General features: G+C 34.7%; 1 protein-coding gene across 17 annotated transcripts in view; it reads right to left on the minus strand.

The window, feature by feature from the left end:
* The window catches only part of Eya1 (EYA transcriptional coactivator and phosphatase 1), a 328,770-nt gene that overhangs the window by 129,499 nt on the left and 177,328 nt on the right, over positions 1–21,943 (minus strand). For 10 of the 17 annotated variants that reach the window (XM_063257446.1, XM_063257454.1, XM_063257445.1 and 7 more), the window contains 2 exons: positions 20,330–20,457; positions 374–451 (listed from right to left, as the gene is read on the minus strand). In XM_063257446.1, coding sequence (XP_063113516.1) covers positions 374–451; positions 20,330–20,457 — 206 coding nt within the window. Of the gene's footprint in view, positions 1–373; positions 452–20,329; positions 20,458–21,943 lie in introns of those variants that run through there. The other 7 variants (XM_063257449.1, XM_063257448.1, XM_063257450.1 and 4 more) reach the window with 3 other exon arrangements.

A 21,943-nucleotide genomic window follows, 5' to 3' on the forward strand; every position in this document is an offset into this window, starting at 1 on the left:
TCTCATTTTTACATGCCCCTCTGCCCATCGTGTGTGCGTGTGTGTGTGTGTGTGTGTGTGTGTGTGTGTGTACAGCTTTTCCTGAATTCTCTTCAGGAGGAGTCAAGAGAATAACAGACATAATGTAGTAAAGGAGAACAGAAGTCCTTTCATCAATGTTTCGGCAAACATTTCATCACATTGAATAGAAAAACCAGAATTGTTGAGATATGATTCTGAACAAAACTATGTTCTAATAAATATACATATATACACTCAACACACATATATATACACATTATATACAGATATTTAAAAACTAGGAAAAATAATATTTAGTACTAATGGAAAAATAATATTTAGTATTAATGTAAAAATATGAGTTATTCCTTACCTGAACCTGAGAAATTGTCTACTGACCCGTCCGCTGTTGTTGAAGCTATTTCACTGCTGCTCATTGGCTCTGTTTTAACTATAAAAATAAACACATATCATATATCATATTAATAGATATTGGTAAAGTCATGGTAAAAAAATACAGCATTGAAAATAGTGACAAGAAATTAATGTTAAAAACAATCTTCCCACACCATATTACTATTCCTAATATAATCTTTTACGAAAGAGCATTCATGTTTTTTTCCCTAAGAAAGCAAGCTATTTCTATGAAGCAACACTTTCAATGAAAAGGAATTGTTACCTTATATATTCAGATAATTACTTACTAATGAATCATAATCCTCAAAATATACAAAAGATGATTGAAATTATTTCCTGAAATTTGTATAAAAATCTGTTCTTTGGTTAAACAATGAAAAGAATAGAGCAAAAAGAGAAATAATAAGCTGTCCTTCACACCCAACAGGTTTCCATGATGCTCAAGGACAGATGCATCCATGCCTAAAACATGTGCGCACACATACACACACATACACCATCACCATCATCATCATCAGCTGTAGCAGCAGCATGGCTCAAAAAGTCTTCAATTTAATGGATTATTACCACTAAGCAATATATGCATGCCAAGTGGTCAATATTCTATGTATATTTAGTACCTAAAACACATTAGTAAGCTGAAAGTTATCATTTAAAAATAATAGCAATGCTAGTTTGTAGAATATATTTTTCCTTAATAATATATATTTTTCTTCAATAATATATATATTTTCTTTAATAATTATATATATATATATATATATATACCTATTATTTAATAAAGTCCCTTTGGATTTAGAATTATCTTTTGGCTGAGCATGTCCAGCCTGGGCTATATCATGAGTTGGAGATTGGCCTAGACTACAAATCAAGGGATTGTCTCCAAAATATACAAAACAAAAGAAAAAACCTACAAAACAAAACACCAGCTTTTTGATTTATGGTCTAGATTTTCCCCAGCAACCTACTCTTTTCTGTGCTCCTATCAAATATGAGTCAGATCATCTCAGAACATCTGCATTTTTTTCCTAGTGTTAGGTTTTTTAAAAAATGAACTACTACTATTATCATTTCCCTACAAATTGTTGTAGTGCCACCATGGCAATCTGCCTAGTCTACTTTGTTGAAGTTATTCATGCCCTATTAACAGATTTTCAGAAAGAGTACAGTAATATTTGAAGACAACCATAATGTGTTTCTTGAAATAGAGGTTTGAACAAGAGGATATTTGGAGATGCTCCTCTCACAAAGTCAATACATTCTGAAAAGGAAGAAGATGATAGCAAACATGTAGCTCTTCCTACTCTCTGTGAGGAAATCTCTTAGAAACACCAGGCAGAGGACAGATTCATACAACTCCCGTGGCTTCAAGTATTTTACCAACCCATCATGAGTACTTTTAAAATAAGCATCATAAATAGATGATTCAGATAGTCATTTTAAAAAATTATTTAGATGATTTTTAAACCAGTTGGGAGAAATGATCAGCGAGACTAATGGAAATCATTCTGCTGTGTTGTTTTTATGCAGACCACACAACAGTGAGGCTGAAGTTGTAACTGAAGTTTTTACTTTTCTGCCAGTTGTTTTGGGTTAGAAGTCTTAGTTGATGCTAATGAATTCTGACATAAGCCTATATTTCCCTTTGCACTCCATGCCACCAGGTAACCTAATGATCTTACTCTTCATAGCCATTCCAGTGCCCCAGTGCCATAGCTCTTTAAAAACTATTGTTCTTACATAAGCACAGCTTTTAAGTTTCCTACTCAATTTTCCAAACACACTTTATTTCCCTTAAAAAGGGCTTCTGTAATGTCCTGTACACATAAGGCAATAGTTCTATTTCACTCTACTACATAGATCATCACTGGAATTCTGAACTCAGAATCCAATGCCTCATGCTGAGAAAAAAATTAGAATTTGGTCCACTAGATACAGGTCAAGTTCAGTACTTGCTACGTGCCAGATTGTTTATAGACATATAATTAATAGTCTTAGACAACTCTCAAGTAGGTTTGAGAATATACCCACAAACTCCCTGTTTAGGTATTGTTTTCTTGTTTTACATTCAAAAATTGAAAGTAGAGGGACAGAAAGTTGCCCGAAGTCAAAAAGTGGTAGAAATGAGATTTCATTTTGGAATTTTTAATTCCAAGCCTCCAGACAAAAACTTGAAGAAATGGCACCTACTATATTTCAAACTACTCTATAATAGAGCAAGACAGTTGAGGAACACTGTCATTCAGTGTGGATAGAGTAGAAACTAAAACCCAGTCCCTACCCTGTAGGATTCTGAATCCTGTCCCCTCAACTTGTGCTGTAGGAAGATCTCAGGTTGAAATTTCACATTCAATTCTCAGAAAAAGATGAAGAAATTCTTTGACTATGTAGAAATTCGGACTCTACAGTTACTTTGTGAAAGCTTACCTACAACAAAACTACTGTGCTCTTGAACCCCTAAAATCTGCACTAGCTCTCCTCCATATGATTAGCTAATCAAATGTAACTTTCACTCTCAACGGGCACATTCAATAATACTTGAAACCCCTTAGAACTAGGCAAGAAGAATAGAAAGGAAGGGAAGATGATACTTTTTCTTTTAGGTCCCAAGTTCATTGCTTTTTGCCATTGTTCAAATATACCCATCCATACACTAAGGAATAAAGACTCCCAATGAATTCAGTTTTTATAAAGACTCACTGTTGTACAGAAGAGGATGTACATAAAGTAACTACCGGGACATTCATGATTGTATCAGGTACTGTAATTGAATACTTTGATCACCAGAGACACCATGCTAAAAAGACTAGTGATTTATTGTGATGTAAAATAGTTTCTGAATGAAAGCCAAAGGAATAGAGACTACTTCTGGCTTTGTTGCTAAACACACACACACAGGAGACTTGAAAAGGCAAGCATGTTTCTGGCTACCAAAATTCCACCTATTTTGTTTCTAGCAGGGCAATTATGTTTATCAATGGGCTTCGGACGACATAACAGAACACCTCTCCAAGGCTTTAAATTTATAAACACCACATGCTGCAGTTTTGCTAAGTCTTAGATATTTAAGGTACTGTAACATCTGAGATCTATTCCATCTAAGCCCCATCTGTCTCAAAAGCAAACCCTATGAATCATCTGTTCATAACATTCATAAATTACTAGGCCTGCCTCCACATTTTTTTTTGTTTCACAACCTCAGTTTACTAGAAAATAGCGTGTTTTGTTCTCTCTTGCTCCTGTTTAAGTATGTCTCTTTTTCCACTTCAAGTTTCCAATCTTCCATCTAACCTTTAAGCACCTACTCATAGTCATCCTTTTAAAAACTCAGAATTTTCCTTTTGTCATTCTAAATCTCCCTGGTCCCTCCTAAGCCTTTCCTTGGCATTTACTCCAGGCCTAAGCTCCTAGGCAACTGTTACTCTTCAGATATACCACAGACTTTCACCCATCAATGCCTTCTAGCTTCGTTTTGAAGTGAGAGAAATAGATGTTCTCAAACTTAATTTGATTCTTTGATCTTAATCATCTCTCCTATATAAGATTTTAGAGTTTTTATTTATATTACAGGAATGCAATAAGGATTCATAAGGATTCACCTAAAGTACCTTGTATAAAGGACCTGACACTACATTTACCATCTTTATTAACAGTATCATTAATAATATTCTATTTCCCTTGGGCTGAATGTCCTCTTTTATCCTGGTAGTAAGACCAGGAAGTAATATTAAATAAAGAGTTAAAGCTTTGGAATTATCAATTGCATTTCAATCTAGCTTTCCAGTTTGGAGTTGGCAAAAGTTACTCAACTTGTATGCAGCTTCTTCATCAGCTAATGGGGATTATAGACATAATATGCTTGTATGACGATAACAAAAGAGAAATGATATTAAAACACTGAGCACTGTGCTTCTCCAGAGCCCATGCTTTTACAGTCATTCTATCCTTAAAGCATCTCTTTGATGATGAGAGGGCAAAGCATTTCTCTTTTCTTTTCTCTTTTCCCCAGTGTTGGGGTTGAACCAGGACCTCATTCAGGTCAGGCACTCTACTATCAACCACTCCCCTTGCCAAGTGCTCTATTACTAAGCTATATCCCCAGCCCCAAAAGCATTGCTTAAGATACACATATTTGGATCAAAATCTATCATAAGCTTTAAATTTAAGCTTATCCTTTGAAAAGAAAATGAGAAGAATTTAAAGTGAAGTGACTTGCTTGAGATCAACCATGAGGTCATGCCTCAGGATAGTCAAAATCAAATCAAGGTAATGTGGAAATAACTCCAGAAGAAAACTGATACTTTGGTCATTATAATCAGTGTGTGCTCTTGCTGAAGAAAGAGGCTAGCAGAGGGAGGATGGGATATATGGCAACTGTGACCAAGAATTCTGGGGCAAAATACAGCCATCTCCCTTTAACTCTCTTTGGAGTAAGTAGGTCCATGAAAATGAGAAACCTATCTTCCTTCATCATAAATTTCAGTGGAGACATCTCTATAGACCATTGTAGCTTAGTGACATTAGCTGTAAAGATCATCTAACTAACCCATGCAACTTCTAGTTAAACTTTAAATTTTGCAGGCATGTAAAACAGATGTCCAAGGAGATGACAGGACAATCACAGGCGATAAGCATTTAGCATGTATAATTAATTATATTTTAACCACAAATTCAGAAGGTATTATAGCAAATTCACTCCCAAAGGTCAGCTCTGCCTGCTGGACTAGGAGCTAGACTGTGCTATGAAGAATGTGACAGGAAAGACACCAACCCGGATCCTTCCCCAGTTGTTATCTAAGCTCATCTTACAACTTTTCTCAAATGGTAATAATACAGTTTGCTTTTGTGTGGATCAAGCTCAGTCTTTCATTTCAGTTTTTGCTTCCTAATATAATATTCAGGAGCATCAAAACTCAATTTGGTATCTCTCCACTACTGTGATTCCTCTATCTCTTCTGGTGCCTCAGTGACACTTAGCTGTCATTTAGTTTGCCTATTAAATGGCTCTGCTACAGCAGAGACTGAGAGTATATTGCTTCCTGGAAATACCGCCTTTCACTTCTTTCTCTGACATTAGACTTGCTTTTAAGTGACAACATCCTATACTTCCAACCTATCTGCTCTCCTATTCTGGTGGTGCCTTCCTTGTCCAGTCTGGAATTCATGGCCAGCCAGCCAATCCTGGTCCTTACTCTAGAACACAGTGCTGTCTTATTTCCAAAGCATCTTTTTAAAAAACTCAAATCCCAAAACAGACAGTTTCTCACTGTTCGCCCTCAGCTTTGTTCAGATGAATAAACCTGGCAGAGTAGGTTTAACTTAGTATGCTGACTGAGTTTCTTTCTTTATTCCCGTAGGTCATTTTGTTGCTCGACTGTCTCCCTTCTCTATCGTTTGCAAACTGTCTGAAATAACCTTCACTGACTCTTTTCCACTTTTCTCAAGCTCCAACTATACCTTATTCTTCACCTTCTTTAGCACATGTTCTCATCAAATATTGTACAATGTTGACATTGCATTAAATCTTTTATCTTCCTGCAACAGTTTCCAGTTTCCCACCAATTAATTTTGATGGGAGTTCCTTTTCTTTTAGCAGTCTCTATAACTTTATTCTTGGTGCTTCTTCCATATCTCCTTTGTAATGAAGCTACACTACCTGTTTTTCAAAGTATCTTTAATCATTCTATCTCAAGAGTGTTGTTTCCTTTCACTTGAAGAAGCAAGCCAGATCACACTCGATATTTTTTTTCTCTATTTCTGGGGCTCAAATTCAGGGCCTTGACCATGGTAGGTAAATGTGCTACCACTGAGCTTTATCTTCAGCCCCTCCAATTTTTTAAAAAAAGTTTTCTGTCAATCACAACATCTCTCAAGACATCTCCTTTCATCACCAAGTTTCTTGATCATCTGTCTTCATATATATCACCTACCCTCTCTCTCTAATCTTTTGTCTCATCAATTCCATACCTATATTTCACAAAAAGGCCTTTCCCAATTGCTCAGATCAAACTTTTCCTAGTCTCAGTTCTCCTTAATTCTTCTGAAGAGCAAGTCCTCCTTTTGGACAGTTTTCTTGTCATTGATCAATACAACACAACAGCAGTTCTATTTTCCTTACTTATCTTCCTTTTTCTCCAGATTTTCTTCCTCTGTCTACTCCACAGCACTCTAATTTTACCACCTCATCTGAATTTTCTTGCACAATAATTTCTTTCCTTTCCATTGTTTTTAAAAATGACCTTCATGAAGATAGCTGCTAACCTACCTATAAGCACATGTTTGCCATGGGTACTAATCCTCACATCCCACTGACGCCATACCCTTGCCTGGTAAAATCACCATCTTATCCTTGTGTAATGGTCATCTCTTTGGCTTAACATCAACAGTCACATAGACTGAAAGTCTCCCCTTCACCCTGATTTCTCCTGCCCCCTCTTTCCTTAGTCCCTCTTGCTAAGTGCTATCATTTGGAATTTAAGCACCTCCCAAAGCCTAGGTGGTAAAGGTGTAGTCCTCATTCCAGTGTTATTGGGAAGTTGTGGAACCTTTAAGAGACAGGGTCTCTTAAATTCAGGCCACTGGGGCTATGCCTACAGAGGGCTTTGGAGACCTGACTCTGTCTTCTCTTCCCTGCCACAGTCAGGAGATGAATGATTTTGCTCTGGTACGTGCTGTTTTGCCAAAGCCCCAAATCAACAGACAAGCTAACATGGACTGAAACCTCTAAAATGTGAACTAAAGTACATCTTTTTTATTAATAGTTGATTCTCTCAGGTTTTGTTACACTAACAGAAAGCTAATGCATGCATTCTGTGACTTGTACCACTATAATCTTTCACAGATTTCTTTTTACATCATAGCCACTATCTGAAACACCTTTTACCTTTTCTCTTGTAAAAGTTATTACATTGGCTTTTCAGCCTCTGCTCTCCCTAATTTAGACAGTTTTATTTATCTTTGTATGGTCTAGATTTGCATGACTCCTGATCTGTGGTCTTCAACGGAGCCTACATTTTCTCCTATATTGCATATCTATTCATTCACCATATATTGGGCACCCTCTTTTTGTTTACTCTCCATGTTTCCAAACACATTACACTTGCATAAAAGCAAGTAATTTAAAAGAATATAAGTCTTACAAAATATTCTCTTAGTGTGCTAACTTTACAGTGTAACACTATAATGCCTCTTCTGCATATAAAGCACAAATCCCTATAGAGGTGTATACTAAACTAGCCTAAGATGCCTAACTTTTCCTTAAATCTTCAGTTTTGCTTTACCTGATTAGCTGACCTTTTATAAAGTTTCTACATGATTAAGCCATATATTTCAAGATTCAATTGAAATCTCACTTATTTCATTCTTTCCCCATCTACTACTCAGCAATGAACATCTTTTCTTGATCTTCTAAGTCATCAATTGTACCTCTATTAGACTATAACTCCCATTTTACCTCATTTTATATTTCAGTCTTACTCATTTTAACATGTACATGACAAAGTTTTCATGGTAGGACCTGCAACTTAACATGATGTCTGCTCACAGTTGGAACTCAGTATTTATTGAAGGACTGTGCATCTGATTTTAAAAAATAAATTATAACTAGTCTCATACACTGCACAGGAATTACAAGCACTGCTCAAATAGAAGATGAACGTTTTCTTCCCAAATCACTACTTAGTGATCTCATACACAGCTTCTTGAAAAGCATCCTATATAGAGGACACATGTAATACAGTTACATCATTTTCAACAAAGCATTATTTGGAGAAAACACGTTGCATAAAATATCAATTCAGGAATTTTTTAGTTTTTAGAGAGGACCTGCCTGAATCAGTAACAAGAGAGGTAAATAAATTATTACAGATTTAATAATAAGTCATGAGACATGACCAACCAAAGACAAATAAGCTTTAAAAGATCCCTTGGAAAAGCAACTTTGCACATAGTCATACTGTAGAGATACAAATGAAAAGCACAGCCACGTGATGTTATGGTATAGATTCAATGACAGAATCACTCATAGGAGCCTTTCTCAAACCATAAGGCAAAAGTGGAAATGTCTGCTTTCAAAAACGGTGTGAAGGGGCTAGGGATGTAACTCAGCAGCCTAAGTGTCTGCCCGGCAGTCCCATGTTGTGAGTTCAATTCCTGGTACCAGAAAAAAAAAAAAAAAACTGTGTGAAATGATTCCAGAAGGGACAAAGATTATATATAAAGAGAATGAATAAAACTGTTACATAAAGTACGAAGGAGGAAAATAGTAATATTTCTCAATGTGTACATTTTATATTTTTAAAATGCACATTTGAATTAAACTTATACACAGCCATTTAACTATTTCTCCTTCATCAAATGGTATATATGTTCATGAATTAAATATTTTGATTTAGTGATTTTCCATTTAGGAAATAAAACATCTCTTTATCCTGGGATTGGCTCTATTACATGACATAGGATTATTATCCCTCCAAATACTAAAGACATCTTCTTCACATTAAAAGATGGCAGAAGTATTGGCTCTTTAAAATAGCATGCTTTGTATAAACTTACAAGTACCAAATTAGATCATTTTGACTGAACTTAATAATATATATGGCCAACAAGAAGTATTAGTCAAAGTTTGGTGTTTAAAATAAGTATAGTCTATTAGAATAGCATTGCGCATTTTTTGAAAAAGAAATAAATGACCAAGATTCATGGTGCCTGTTAGATGTCTGTTACATCTCTACATCTCTCTTTCTCTGTCTCACTCTGTCTCTCTCTCTTTCTCTCTCTCTCTCTTCCAATTCTCACTCCTGTCACACTAGCTCAAGTTCCTAATACGTAAAATCTGGACAGATTGTGCAAACTTCCACACTGCAGTTCATCTCTCTCCCAATCCAATCTATCTTTCAAATTGGTGCCAGATTAATACCTAAAACACTTTCTTCATATCAGTCTTTTGCTCAAAATATTGACTGGCTTGCTGGTTCCAGGATGTAGTCCAAATTCCTGAACCTAGTATTTAGGGTCTTCAACAGTTTGGCTCCAGTTGATCCTTCCAAGCTTATCTGCTATCAATTCCTCTTCAGCTAAACTGGTCTCTTCCAGTTTCCCAAACTATCCTACCTTTGTTCCTATTGTTTCCTCATTTAGAATGCATTCCACCTCTTCTCAACCAATTCAAATTCTACCCATTTCCCAACACCCCCATCTCAGATTCCATCTTCTCCTTGAAGCCTGGCCAGATGTTAGCAAGCTGAAGAGCTCTTTCTTCTGAACTCTGAGAGCACTCTTGTTTAAGTCAGTGGCTTGTACCTTCTTGGAAATGAAGCCCTATTCTAATATCAAAATACTCCAGAACCCAAATGGTAGCCTATTCTTAATCTGGTGATGGATATGTTGCATAAGAATCCGTAGACAAGAAATTTTTATTTTAATAAACACAACAGAATATCCATATATGTTCTTTAACACACACACACAATTGACTGACCTTTGGTATTAGGTCTCCAACTCTAAGAGAACTCTCAGCCACACACAAAATTCTAGCCTTTGCAATTTATTTGGAACATTATTGCCTTTTGTCAAGTATTCAAAGTCTCATGTTCCTCAACAGACTTTTAAGTGCTTTAATTGCAGCAAGTTTAGTTTCATAGAATTCTTTGTGTACAGTGAAATCTAAATAAATGTTCTCCTTTATATTATAAAATTTACCAGACATAACAGAGAAGTTGGAAGAATTATTATAGTAAACACACATAAACATTATACCTGGATTCAATAATTAATATTTTACTTTTCAGGATTTATCCATCAAAAAATCTTACTTTTCATGTATTTCAGAGTAAGTTGCACATATAAAACACTTCTCATAAACACTTGGATTCACATCTTTAACTAGAATTTATATTTTTATAGCCATTTCAAGCAACTCTGAGTGTTGTGTGTGTGTGTGTGTCTGTGTGTGTGTGTGTGTGTCTGTGTGTACACAAATCTTAAACAATGACTTCTAACAGAAACATGCCTGTGGAAACCAAGTGGGATCTAAATATTTGTAGCTTGTCATGGAAACACAGCATAACCATATGAAAATACTGTCCCCATTTAAGGAAGTTCATAATACTATATTCTCAATTTCTGATATAACCAATATTTAAGTAAGTATAAACGAGAGGGATAACAATTTAAAAAGCAGTTTATATGTATTGAGCTCCTCTCATATGTTAGGGCCTTGTGCTAAGCACTTTACAACCAAGCAATTTCTTGCTTGCTCCTCACGGCAACTTTATGAGAAGTTTATTGTAACTGTATCATTTCAAATATGAGGACACTGTAGCTTAACGATATTGAGTAACTAGCCAAGGTCCCACAACTAGTGTTACATTTTTAAAATTAATTTACCTTTTTAAAATCTTCTGAAGAGTTAAACTCTTTCCAATTAGGGTTTTTCATCCTCAGGGATTCCTCTGATACAGACTTAGACAATCAGGGAAGGACACAGCAACCAGATAGTCTGAGAATACCAGGGCACTAAATAGTGTATCAGTATATGTTGCAAATTAGCAGATAGTAAAATAAACTAGTGTATGAAGATTGGAAGCAGATGAGTTGGCTCAGACTCAGAACCTCAATCATATCAATATGGAAAATGGTTTACTTGCCTAAAATGTAATCAACCTACCAAGTGATTGGTGCTGCATTTCCATACTTCAACAACTCATATGAGCACCTGGACAAAACATCTAGCCCCAGTGAGTACTAACTCAGCAAGTACCTACTGGGTACCTCATGCTTTCCTGAGTACCTCCAAAGGCTTTTTTTTTTTTTTTTGGCCATGTGACGGATGCAAAGGAGAAAATAGCTTTTTGTACTATGAAAGCACTATACTAGCCAGTTTTTAAGCATTCGTTCCTTTTTAAAAACACAACATTTACATTTAAAAATAAAGCACTTATTATTATGCAGTAATAGCTGCTATTTTTGAACATGAGGATGTCAGTAATTATGCTTAGTATTATAGACAGACAGATTAAAATAACACCCTGAGATAAAGGAACAATTCCTATTTTACAATGAATAAGGCAGGGACTCAGAATTAGTAACAGCAGCAAGTGCTTCCTAGGGGTTCGACTCTTCCCAACCCCTTACTCTTCCCAGCAACACTACAGGTCACTCTGTCACCATCTTCACTTCACAAACTGGGCTTTAGAGACACGGAGCAGAGACAGGACACTGGCGAGCTGGTGAGGGTGAGGCCTGGCCTCTGGGGACCCCAAATCCTTTTTCTCCGCTGCCTCTTCAGATACACAGTGCTTACACAGCTGAATTAAGATTTTAATCGAGATTAGTCTGACTGCAAAATTGATGCTTTCTCATCATGCTATACTGCTTTCTTATTTATTTATTTATTTGTACCAGGGATTGAACTCATGACCTCACACTTGCCAGGCAGGCCTTTAACCACTGAGCTAAATCCCTGGCCCTACTTCCATTATTATTACTCCTTTCCACTTACTCTGAAGGCCAGTATGTGAATTTTGCTGAAAATGATAATCATATTTAAATAAGTACACAACTTCAGGTAAAATGCCCTTTTAACTTCTTACCTAATAAGAAGTCTTTTCTCATTGCTCACCACCCCTTTTTATATTTTCAAAATAGTACTTCGGTTAATTTCTTATAACCGAAACACAGGGCTGGGGATGTAGAGCAGTGGTAGAGTACTTGCTGAGTAAAAGTAAAGCCCTGGGTTTAAGCCCCAGTACTGCAAAAAAAAAAAAAATATATATATATATATAAAAACTCCCTGTGAACCCAATCAGATCTCTCCTCAATTTATTTTCAAGCCTCTCAGCTCCCTTACACATGAATCCGAACACCTGACTCGGGGATTTCATCATCTGCTTTGACTCTCTTGGCCCCATCTCTGTGCATGCTGTATATGATTCCCACCTTACACACAGGCATGCACACACGCACACCCGCACACACACACACTTCCTCTGATTAAGGATGTCTTTGCCATGACTGTAACCACCAAGTTCTTTCTCACACTGCTGTGAGTATGCATGATTATTCTAACTTTTTAGCACCTCCAAACTTTGTACTTCCAATTATCTGCCATTCCTTTATCATTTTATAAAGATACTAAACCTAAGTAGAAAATTAGCCCTATGTTTATGTCATTCAGTTATTTCATAAACTACGGAAATTTGCTTTATCACTGCTAGAATACTAAATACAACATTTGAAGTTTCCATTTATGAAACAATAAATTAGTATGGGTCAAAGACAAGTCAGTTACTACAGATCAAATTCAAAATCAGCAGCAGTGTTGAGCTGGATGTTCACTGGATAGAAAACCCATAGTTACTGTATGAATTGGTACATGAAATGACCAATTTCAACAATTTAAAAAACAAGCTGTAGGTAGTTTGGATTCTATTAATGCATTATAACTAAATCCCAATGTTCTTCTCTCATAAACATTCACTTACAGTATTTGTTTAGTAACACAGGCCAATGAACAAATATGTATTGCCAAACCTCTTATTGGATGTTGAAGATGCATTAGTGAACAATTCTGTCCTCTCTTCAAGGGGTTTAGAGACTATCAGGCAAGATAGACATGAATAGAGGTCAAAATCTTTTGTCTTGGTTATAATCCTAGATAAGGTAACATAAAAACTATCAACTGCAGAAAAACTATGTTAGCAAAAACCAAACATTTTTCTAGTAATATAAGCAGTCCTACTGGAGAGTCAAAGTGTTAGAGCAGAAAGAATATAGGTTTAAAATCAGTCTGATATGCCTTTGAATGTCTTCTTCAGAACAGCTAATGTGCTATGTAAACATGACTAGTCACTTAACCTCTTTAAAAGTAGCTGGATAAAATCATCTTAAAGATTGTCTTGAGGATAATATAAAGTACATAAAGAGATTAATGAGATACTCAACAGATAGCAAGAATTTAGCTGATTTAGGTCAGATTTTTGTTTTCCTAAGAAGTATCCTTTCCTACTGAAATTCCCCTTACTATTTAGCAACGATCAAATCTGTTTCATTTTCCAGAACAAAAAGCACCTTCATTTTGTATTATGGAAAGTAAGCATATCTCCTTGGAATGTGTTTAGTAGGGTTCATTTGTGTTTTTTGTTGTAATGACACATTGGAAGCATGAAATAAAACAAAAGATCTACGAAACCATCAAATTACCATGAACATAATCATAATAAGGTTTCATTTATAAAAATTTTGTGCCCTAAAACTTAACATAAATTCTCAGATTAGGAAAGCCAATATGCAATCACTGAGGACAGTTAACAAATAGGTAACTTTTTTCTATTCAAAATAAAAATAGAAAAGTAGAAAATATATACTATATATAAATGTTTTTCTATGACAATGAATGCTTGGAGTCAAAGAGAAGAGAATTAACTATCTGCAGCTTTTACTCCAGCTACTCAAGTAAACAAAGTGAGACCTCTCCCTCCCCAGCCTTCATTTTCTCCATATTGCTCACTCCGAGGCACTCATGGACAGCATAAGAAGTCAGGAATTACCTAACCCAATGAATGATCAAGGAGTATGAATTAGACCCAAATTCACATGTGTCTCTGGAGTGAGCCACAGATTTCACCCAAAAGAGCATATTCTAGGGAGATATAATTTTGCTTATACTAAAATTTTGTCCCAATCAGCGTTGTTTGTACAGAGTTCAAATTTTCTGACCTATCTGCAATTGGAAGAAACTGAAAGCTGTCTACATCTAGTCATTAGTTTATCAAGAAATCCAGGTGTCTAGAAACCCCAAGCTTAGGTAGCAGCAATAAGCACTGCAATGCCTAGTTCTACTAGAAAAGATTAATTTAGCCGGACGACAGGCTAGAGCCGATTTGTCACTCCAACAACCCTCACACACCACCCATTTATTCTCTACCCTTTCGTCCTCTCTGCTCTTCTTTCTGCTCCAGCCTCACAGAGCTCCTTGCTGTTCCCAGAACATCCTGGGCATGTTCTCAGCGCTCAGCTATGGTAACTCAATTCCTATAGAGCCCCGAACAAATGCCAACAGTGTAATGTTTGGTTGATGCAGTCTGGTTCTCAAAGTCAAAATAAATGTGACCAAATTTACCATCAACTTAAAAACATTTCCTGAGGTAGAAAATATCTACTCTGAGCAGTAGCAAAACTGTAGTGCTTTTTGAATTTCACAGTAATACTGCTGCAATCCAAATGTGCATATAATAATGACTATTATAATGAAAAGCAGAGATGACTTCCCATCTCTGTTTGATCTCAGAAAAGCTTAACACAAGCAGACGGTTGATGGAATTACAATTAAGTCAAAAGCTTTGAAAACTAGTGAGAGACAATCCCCCAAAGTTAACCTATTAATGCAATATCCACTGCATGTATGAACACAAGAAATCACACACACGCACGCACGCACACACGCACACACACTCACACCAACCAACTTAAATGACCAGAGCATAACTACTCTGGAGAACTGCCCTTTTAACAGAGTCCATTTGCCCTCTAAGCTTCTGACCTGTGTTTGTAGTATTGCTGTGCCATTTGTTAGGGAACACATTCTTCATTCTGAAGGGACCAATGTGGCAATGAAAGCAGGGATGTTTAGGGGGAAGGCATTGGGAAATGCTTGCTGATAAGAATTATATTGCTTTCATGGAATAACAATGTGATTTAAAAGTTCACACTCTGGACTCAAGATTTTATTTGAATACTACTAGTTCAGATACCAGCGGTAGGTACTCATTACTAGTGATATACCTTTAAGTTTGTCATTTAACTTTCTAAGGCTTAGTTTGTGAAACACAAATCATATCATAGAAATAATTATTTATATAGAATAATCATATTTACAGATAGTTAATAGATACAGAATTCTTAGTTCCACTTAGGATTCAAGTCTAATATAAATTCTGTTATTAACTCAGTTTTATAGATGAGGAAACCAAGACACAGAAAAGCTCATTTCACCAAGTTTCCACAGCTACAAAATCACGGAACTTGGATTCAAACCTATATTGTCAGCCATTCTGCTGGCAACCTTGAGAAATCTTTTGAAGCTTAATGAAACAAAACAGAGTGTAGTCAGCATAATGACTAATCAGCTATTTAAAAAAAACATTAGCTACTTTTATCATTTGTAGGAGGCTTGTGAAAATTATTCCCATAGACACAATATAGCAAATATTAAATTCTGACAAATTATTTTATTTATTCTTTGATGGCTTTTGCTCAAGAACAATTTACAAAGGGCCAATTTTGTGGCTATAGGCTAAAAATGTCATTACTTTACTCATTAAGTCACGTAATTTGCCAGAAACTAAATTATATGCAGAATGTAAACAATAATAAAATTAGATTACCATGTTTCTATTGACATCAGAATATATGACCACAGATATAAAAATATAGCCTTAAAATGCAGCCTGAAACCATAATTTTATAGACATTCACTCCAGTTCAGATATATCTTATACTAAGATCTCTTAAAGATACCCTCATTGGATACAACCATATTTCACCAAAAAAAAAATTATAGTGAGAAAAAAAAATCTAAATTCTGATTACCTACTGGTTTTCAAAACTTTGCAGAAATAACAAAACAACTTTAAATAGATTCTAATAATATAAATAGGCAAACTTGAATTAACTTATTATGCTAAAATATGCAAAACAATTAAACAAATTTTAAATGCAGAAAATTTAGTCACCTAATTCAAGATTGCAAACTGTTATCATCTTGGAAATCTGACACATCAATTCAAAATTACTATTTGAATTACCATCAGAATTCCTGAAACTCTACGTTTGCAGTGAAAATTCCAACTACATCTGACTTCTACCTCACTTAAAGATAAATTTATCTGTTTTAAGACCAGTTTATGCTGCTTTCTGCATTTGAGTCTGAATTTAAATTTACAACAGAGAAAACTCACACTTCGAGTTCTTAGTTTCGCTGACATCTCTTTCTTTGCCCTTCCTCTCTCGCTAACCCAAGACAACCAAAAATAAACACTGAAACTAGCAATATATTGAAATTGACCAATCTCAGGCTACCATGGACTAAAGACAACCAGAAAAAACAAAGATGGAAAGAATCCCTGCTTTGCAAACAAGCCCTAATTGGTACGTAAATAAAAATCCTTTTACTGCTATAGCTCTGAGACCTTCTGAAAGAATGGTTCCCAACCACTTCTCACCCATAACATAAATATCAACACAAAGCCTTCACTGAACAGAGGCTTGATTCTTCACACTCAAAGCTTTAATAGTCATCTAATTAGCAGCATTCCCATCCAAATGTCTATTTCTTAAAAATTATATTTTTTAAAACAATCTCTCTGGTAAGAAATTTCTATTCTATCCTGCCTTAGGAAACCAACTGCCCAAAGACAGGAGAACAATTAAAAGAAAGACAACCATGAGTGTTTTTGCAACCATCCATCAGTGTCTTCTGGGTTACATTTTAATTGTTTAATAGTAACTAAAATATTCATTAGCTCATTTAGAAATTTATTGTTTCCAACAATAGTTTTCTCAATATAAATGAAGCATTTGTTTATGCTCCTATTTTACTAATGTTACCTCTGTGTAGCTTGTAATTCTAAGATTTACAATTGGGTAACATCAACAGTTAACTGTAAGAATAATGATTCAAAGAGATGTTGAAATATAAAAATAAACAGCTAAAAGTTTTGAAACATGAAACATTTAAACGGCATTTACAATCGCAGAACATTTCATCTAGGAAACATTTAAAAACACAGTATTTGAGGCTGTTGCTCAGTGTCTTTTCGTTTTTATCCCTTATATGAACCATGAAAATAGGTACTAGCCTGTAAGTACAGAACCTACAAATACTGGGTCTTAGGATAATTTGGCAGCAGACTTAAGAAGAAACTTAATATTCTCCACCTCGTCATTCCATTCCCTTATTGTTTGTTCTTTAGATGAAGTTATGGTTTTTGATACAGCAGATTTTCTTGTTTTCTTAGCCTCTTTAAGGGCAGGTGGTGGCAGGAAATAAGGAATGGTTTTGAGTGAGAGAAGACAGTCTATATAAATGCATGCAAAGTTAACACGTGTGTAAAATAAATGGAAGATTTGTTGACCTAACTAATTTCAATTGAGCTGAAACTTTTAAATTAGGCTGCAGAGAAATCATTTAAACACAAATCATAGAGAGTGAGACAGTGTGTGTGTGTGTGTGTGTGTGTGTGTGTGTGTGTACATCTGGAAATATTTGTTATAGAGTTAGGAGAGCTGATTGACATTTTAAAGAGTTTTAAATTTTAATGAATTTCTTTTTTACAGTCTTCTAATTCATTGGTAAACACTGATGGTTTCAAATTAAAATCTCAAAGAAAGAATAGGAAAATCTATAATGATTATGTACCAGGAAAGCTTGTCAGATGTTAATGAAGTCACTAATCTTAAACTTAACTCCTCTAGTGATGGAAACCATCAATTTTAAACTTTACTCCTTTACTGTTAATTGAGAGGAATGAAATAAATACATGATAGAACAGATAAGTAGCATTATATACTGATTCATAAACTTAATAGTGACCTAGAACTTTCTGATATTGTTTGGATCTGAACCATAAAGCAAATTTTGGCTCCAGATTTTCAAACGGTATGTTCAAAATAAAACCAAATATTCAGGTAGATAGAAATTCCTTTTGTGCTTTAGCTAGTTTATACCAGTACTTTCTAACTTCACTAACATACCATGACCTTTCAAAATTACACCAATGAAGAATGCCTAAAAACAGGATGAGATGAATAAACTATGTATCTCAAATTAGGTCTTAAGAATTCATTTTCAAAACATAAAGAGTAAGTTTGTTTTTAGGATAAGAAATAATTCCCCTTGATGAATGGGTCAAAAGATCACACCAATATCCCAAATAGTTTATTAAACTTATTTTAGTTATGCAAAAATTTTATACATTACTGAATATGAACATGCAACTAACCTATGAAATGTAAATATTCAGAAACATATTATTACTCTGCATGTGCTTAAAAAACAAATCACACCTCCTTTGAACAAAGCCACCTAAGAGGGCAGTCCCCAGAGAGTCTGCTTTAACACTGGGTGGTCATTTTGTAGCAGATGACTTGCCAGCAAAATGTTGAAAGGATGAAAACATCCTACTTCTGTTTCATTTTTCTTATTTAAAAGGTTAAGTATTGGTATTTTATGTTCAGTCGTCCTACTATACATTCACATATTCTATTAAGTAAATTAGTTTACCATGCTTCGTCTTCCTTATTTTGAAGCTCCTATGTGGCTTGGCAGCAATGGGAGTGACTGACAAAGGGTTGCTGCCATGCCCCTCTGGGACTTCTCTGGCAGCTCACACTGGAGGGGCCGCCATGCAGGGACCTGCCCTGGCTGTGCCACTGTCCCCATGCCCAGCCTGTACTCTGCGCAATACACACTTTTACCTGAGGCCAAATCCCAAGAGGAGAGGAAAGGGGACTTCTTGCTCTTATTTTTTCAATAAAAGCTAGTTATATGCTTCTATCAATTTCCTATAATTTAAATTTCTCTTTGACTGAGTACTGACATGGGAAGAAGTTTCAAAAGAAAAGGCACTTTATTCTGAGATTAATGTTTTTTGCCAGGTCAGCAAAGCTTCTACTTTTGATGACAACCATTTTTATTAACACTAGACCCAAATATATTTACTTTTAAAGAAAAATATGAAAGTTATACATAAAAAATAATCACTATGGATATAAATATCTTATATCAGGAATAGCTGATTTGATATTTTATCTATTATCACAAATTTTATAGCAATACCAAGTTTCAAAAGGTTTCACTGCTAAACATTGAAATATTACACCAAATGGACAATAATTTTATAGCAATTATTTGTTATTTATTTTTTAAAAATTGTGATGAAAGCTCACTAAGGTGAGTGGGAACTGAACAAAGAGTTTTTCTGCAGATAGAATTCTAAATAGGTAATTCATTGAACTTCTAATAGAACTTATTTTTTGAGTCCATTCAGATCATAAAGCTTAGTAAAAAACAAGCAAAAATACCTATTAAGTAATTTTTCAAGTAGTTTAAGGTAGAAATAAATACAGTGCAACAAGTAACATATCCTTTCATCTGTTGAAGTTATAAAAATATGTAAAGCACCTAAATGACTGCACATAAGAGACAGAGTACATAGAACTCTATATGTTTAGACACAGATATGTACCAATTAAAGTATAACATTTACATAAAATTTACATGTTCATATGTATGAATTATAGACATAATTGTAATTACAATATGCTTAAAGTATACTTCAGCTTTTAGAAAGTAAATTTTATGAATACCTTGTAAGACTGCCTATTGCAAACTAAATTTTTCTTTTTCACATATTTATATTTTAATAGCCAAAGTCACAAGAATGCTAGACACACAAATTATTTTACTGATTATTAAAAATAATTTGATCCAATGTTTACATTTAAACAAATTTGGTTGTATTTAGTAACAAAATGGAAAGTATAAAGAAAGGAAACAATTCCAAAATTTCATTGCTTACACAGCAAAATAATGCAAATTGACACTGTGCTGTGCACTTGATTAACAAGGAGATAAAATATGCTCACATTCTAAAATTGTTATGTGCAAATATGTGAACAGATGTATGTATACATAACATATATATACATATGAATCTATATAAAATTAAATCACTTATGAATGTTATAATAACCAAGTAACATGCGGCTCCCACTAATGAATACTAATTCATAAGTCAAATTACCTAAAGGGGAAATGATAGTCTGATGGATTTAACAATTGAAATCATAACTGCCTAATAACAAAGTGTGGGAACAAGGTGCAAAGCAAATAGTGAAGAAGGTAGACACTCACCTTCGGTGCCATTGGGAGTCATGGAATTACTATTTATATGAGAGTTATCGAGTTTGGGGCCACTGGGGGATTCACTACTACCACTCAGACGGCTATGCGGGCTGGTTAGATCCTGCATTTCCATAGACCTAAAGACAAGAAGCCTTCCGTTTGACAGATGTACCAAATTCATGATACCACTATTTAATGCGATAACGACTTGACACGTTCTTTGAAACACATTCACACAAAAATCCCATTGTATCTATTTTCTTAGATTTAAAATAGTTTATCTTGCACCTTGATTTCAGTCATCTTTGCATTACATGTACTATTAAAAGATGTCACTTGCGCTACCCATGCAACTCAGCATATACACCGAGTTTTTAAATCTCTTTTTTCTTTTCTACAGTTTATCAAGACAGAAGATCTAATGTGAGACAATGACATCTATTTAAATTTTCAGAGAAAAAAATGTAGTCATGGTTTACTTTTAATATTAAAATATCCCCAAAGTTGTTGTTTTTTCTAAAAGAAAAGGCAAATGTATAAACAAACACAATAGAAATAAATTACTTTTCTATGGAATCTGTTTCATCTAATAAGTTAGCACTATGTACTCCCTTATAATTTACCACCCAATTGTAATTTAATGGGTTTCCAAACCAAATAAAACACTTGAAACCTATAGTCTAGTGACAGGGAATGAGATAGTCCTGATGCATGTGTTTACTCTGGCAAACTACTTAATTGTTCCTCTGTTTCCCTTGAAACAAATGCAGCATTAAAACATTATGATGTCGGCTCACTTGTTTGCTTTGTGGATTACATACAGCGTGCCCAATTGAAAAGGGATAAGACCAACATACAGTGAGTCCCTGTGAGCATTAGCACTCCAAATACCTCAGCTGTCATGTAGGGAAGGAAGGACAATTCTGCTTTAATGCTATCATTCTGCATTTTTACCAGACAAAAGCAGTTCAATCTCTGCTGAAAGTCCTTAGACCCAGGAGTTACTTACGCTGTAAAACGTAAAAAAGACACTATTCATGTTTATAATTTCAGACTAGACACTTGTATTTAAATATCTTTTACTAATTGAGAGAGAATTATTGAAAGCCACTCAAAACACATTTAGATAACATTTGCATTCTCACAGTCAAGTTTTTAAATCTAAGGCCCATTAGCTTAACTTTAAACTTTTGTTTCTAAAATAATAGTAAGAGGTGAGTTACATAGAAAGAAGCTAATATTTGCTATTCACCTTCACTAGGTCAATCAAATGTATAGTCATTTTAATTAGGAGGCTCTACTTAAATTGACAATGGATATCAGTTTTTAAAATAACTTCATATTACTTAATGAGTCTTCTAAATTCAAACTAGAAATGTTTTCAAACCCATTTTTTCCTCTCCTAGTTCTCACTCCACAGTCAGTGTTAACACCAGAAAGTTTAATCCACAACCATTATCAAGCTGAGGCTCCTATTTATTTCCTAAATACCTAAACATTTTTAAAAGCACACACACACACATACATATATATACATGTACACACAAAAAAATGTTAAGTAATTTCCAACCAGGCAGTTGCTATTAATAGCAATAATTAAGACATGCTAGACAAAAATAGATC

Source organism: Cavia porcellus, unplaced genomic scaffold, assembly GCF_034190915.1.
Source record: "Cavia porcellus strain 051 isolate PalLab524CR breed Dunkin Hartley unplaced genomic scaffold, mCavPor4.1 scaffold_10, whole genome shotgun sequence".
NCBI classification, from domain to species: Eukaryota; Metazoa; Chordata; class Mammalia; order Rodentia; family Caviidae; genus Cavia; species Cavia porcellus.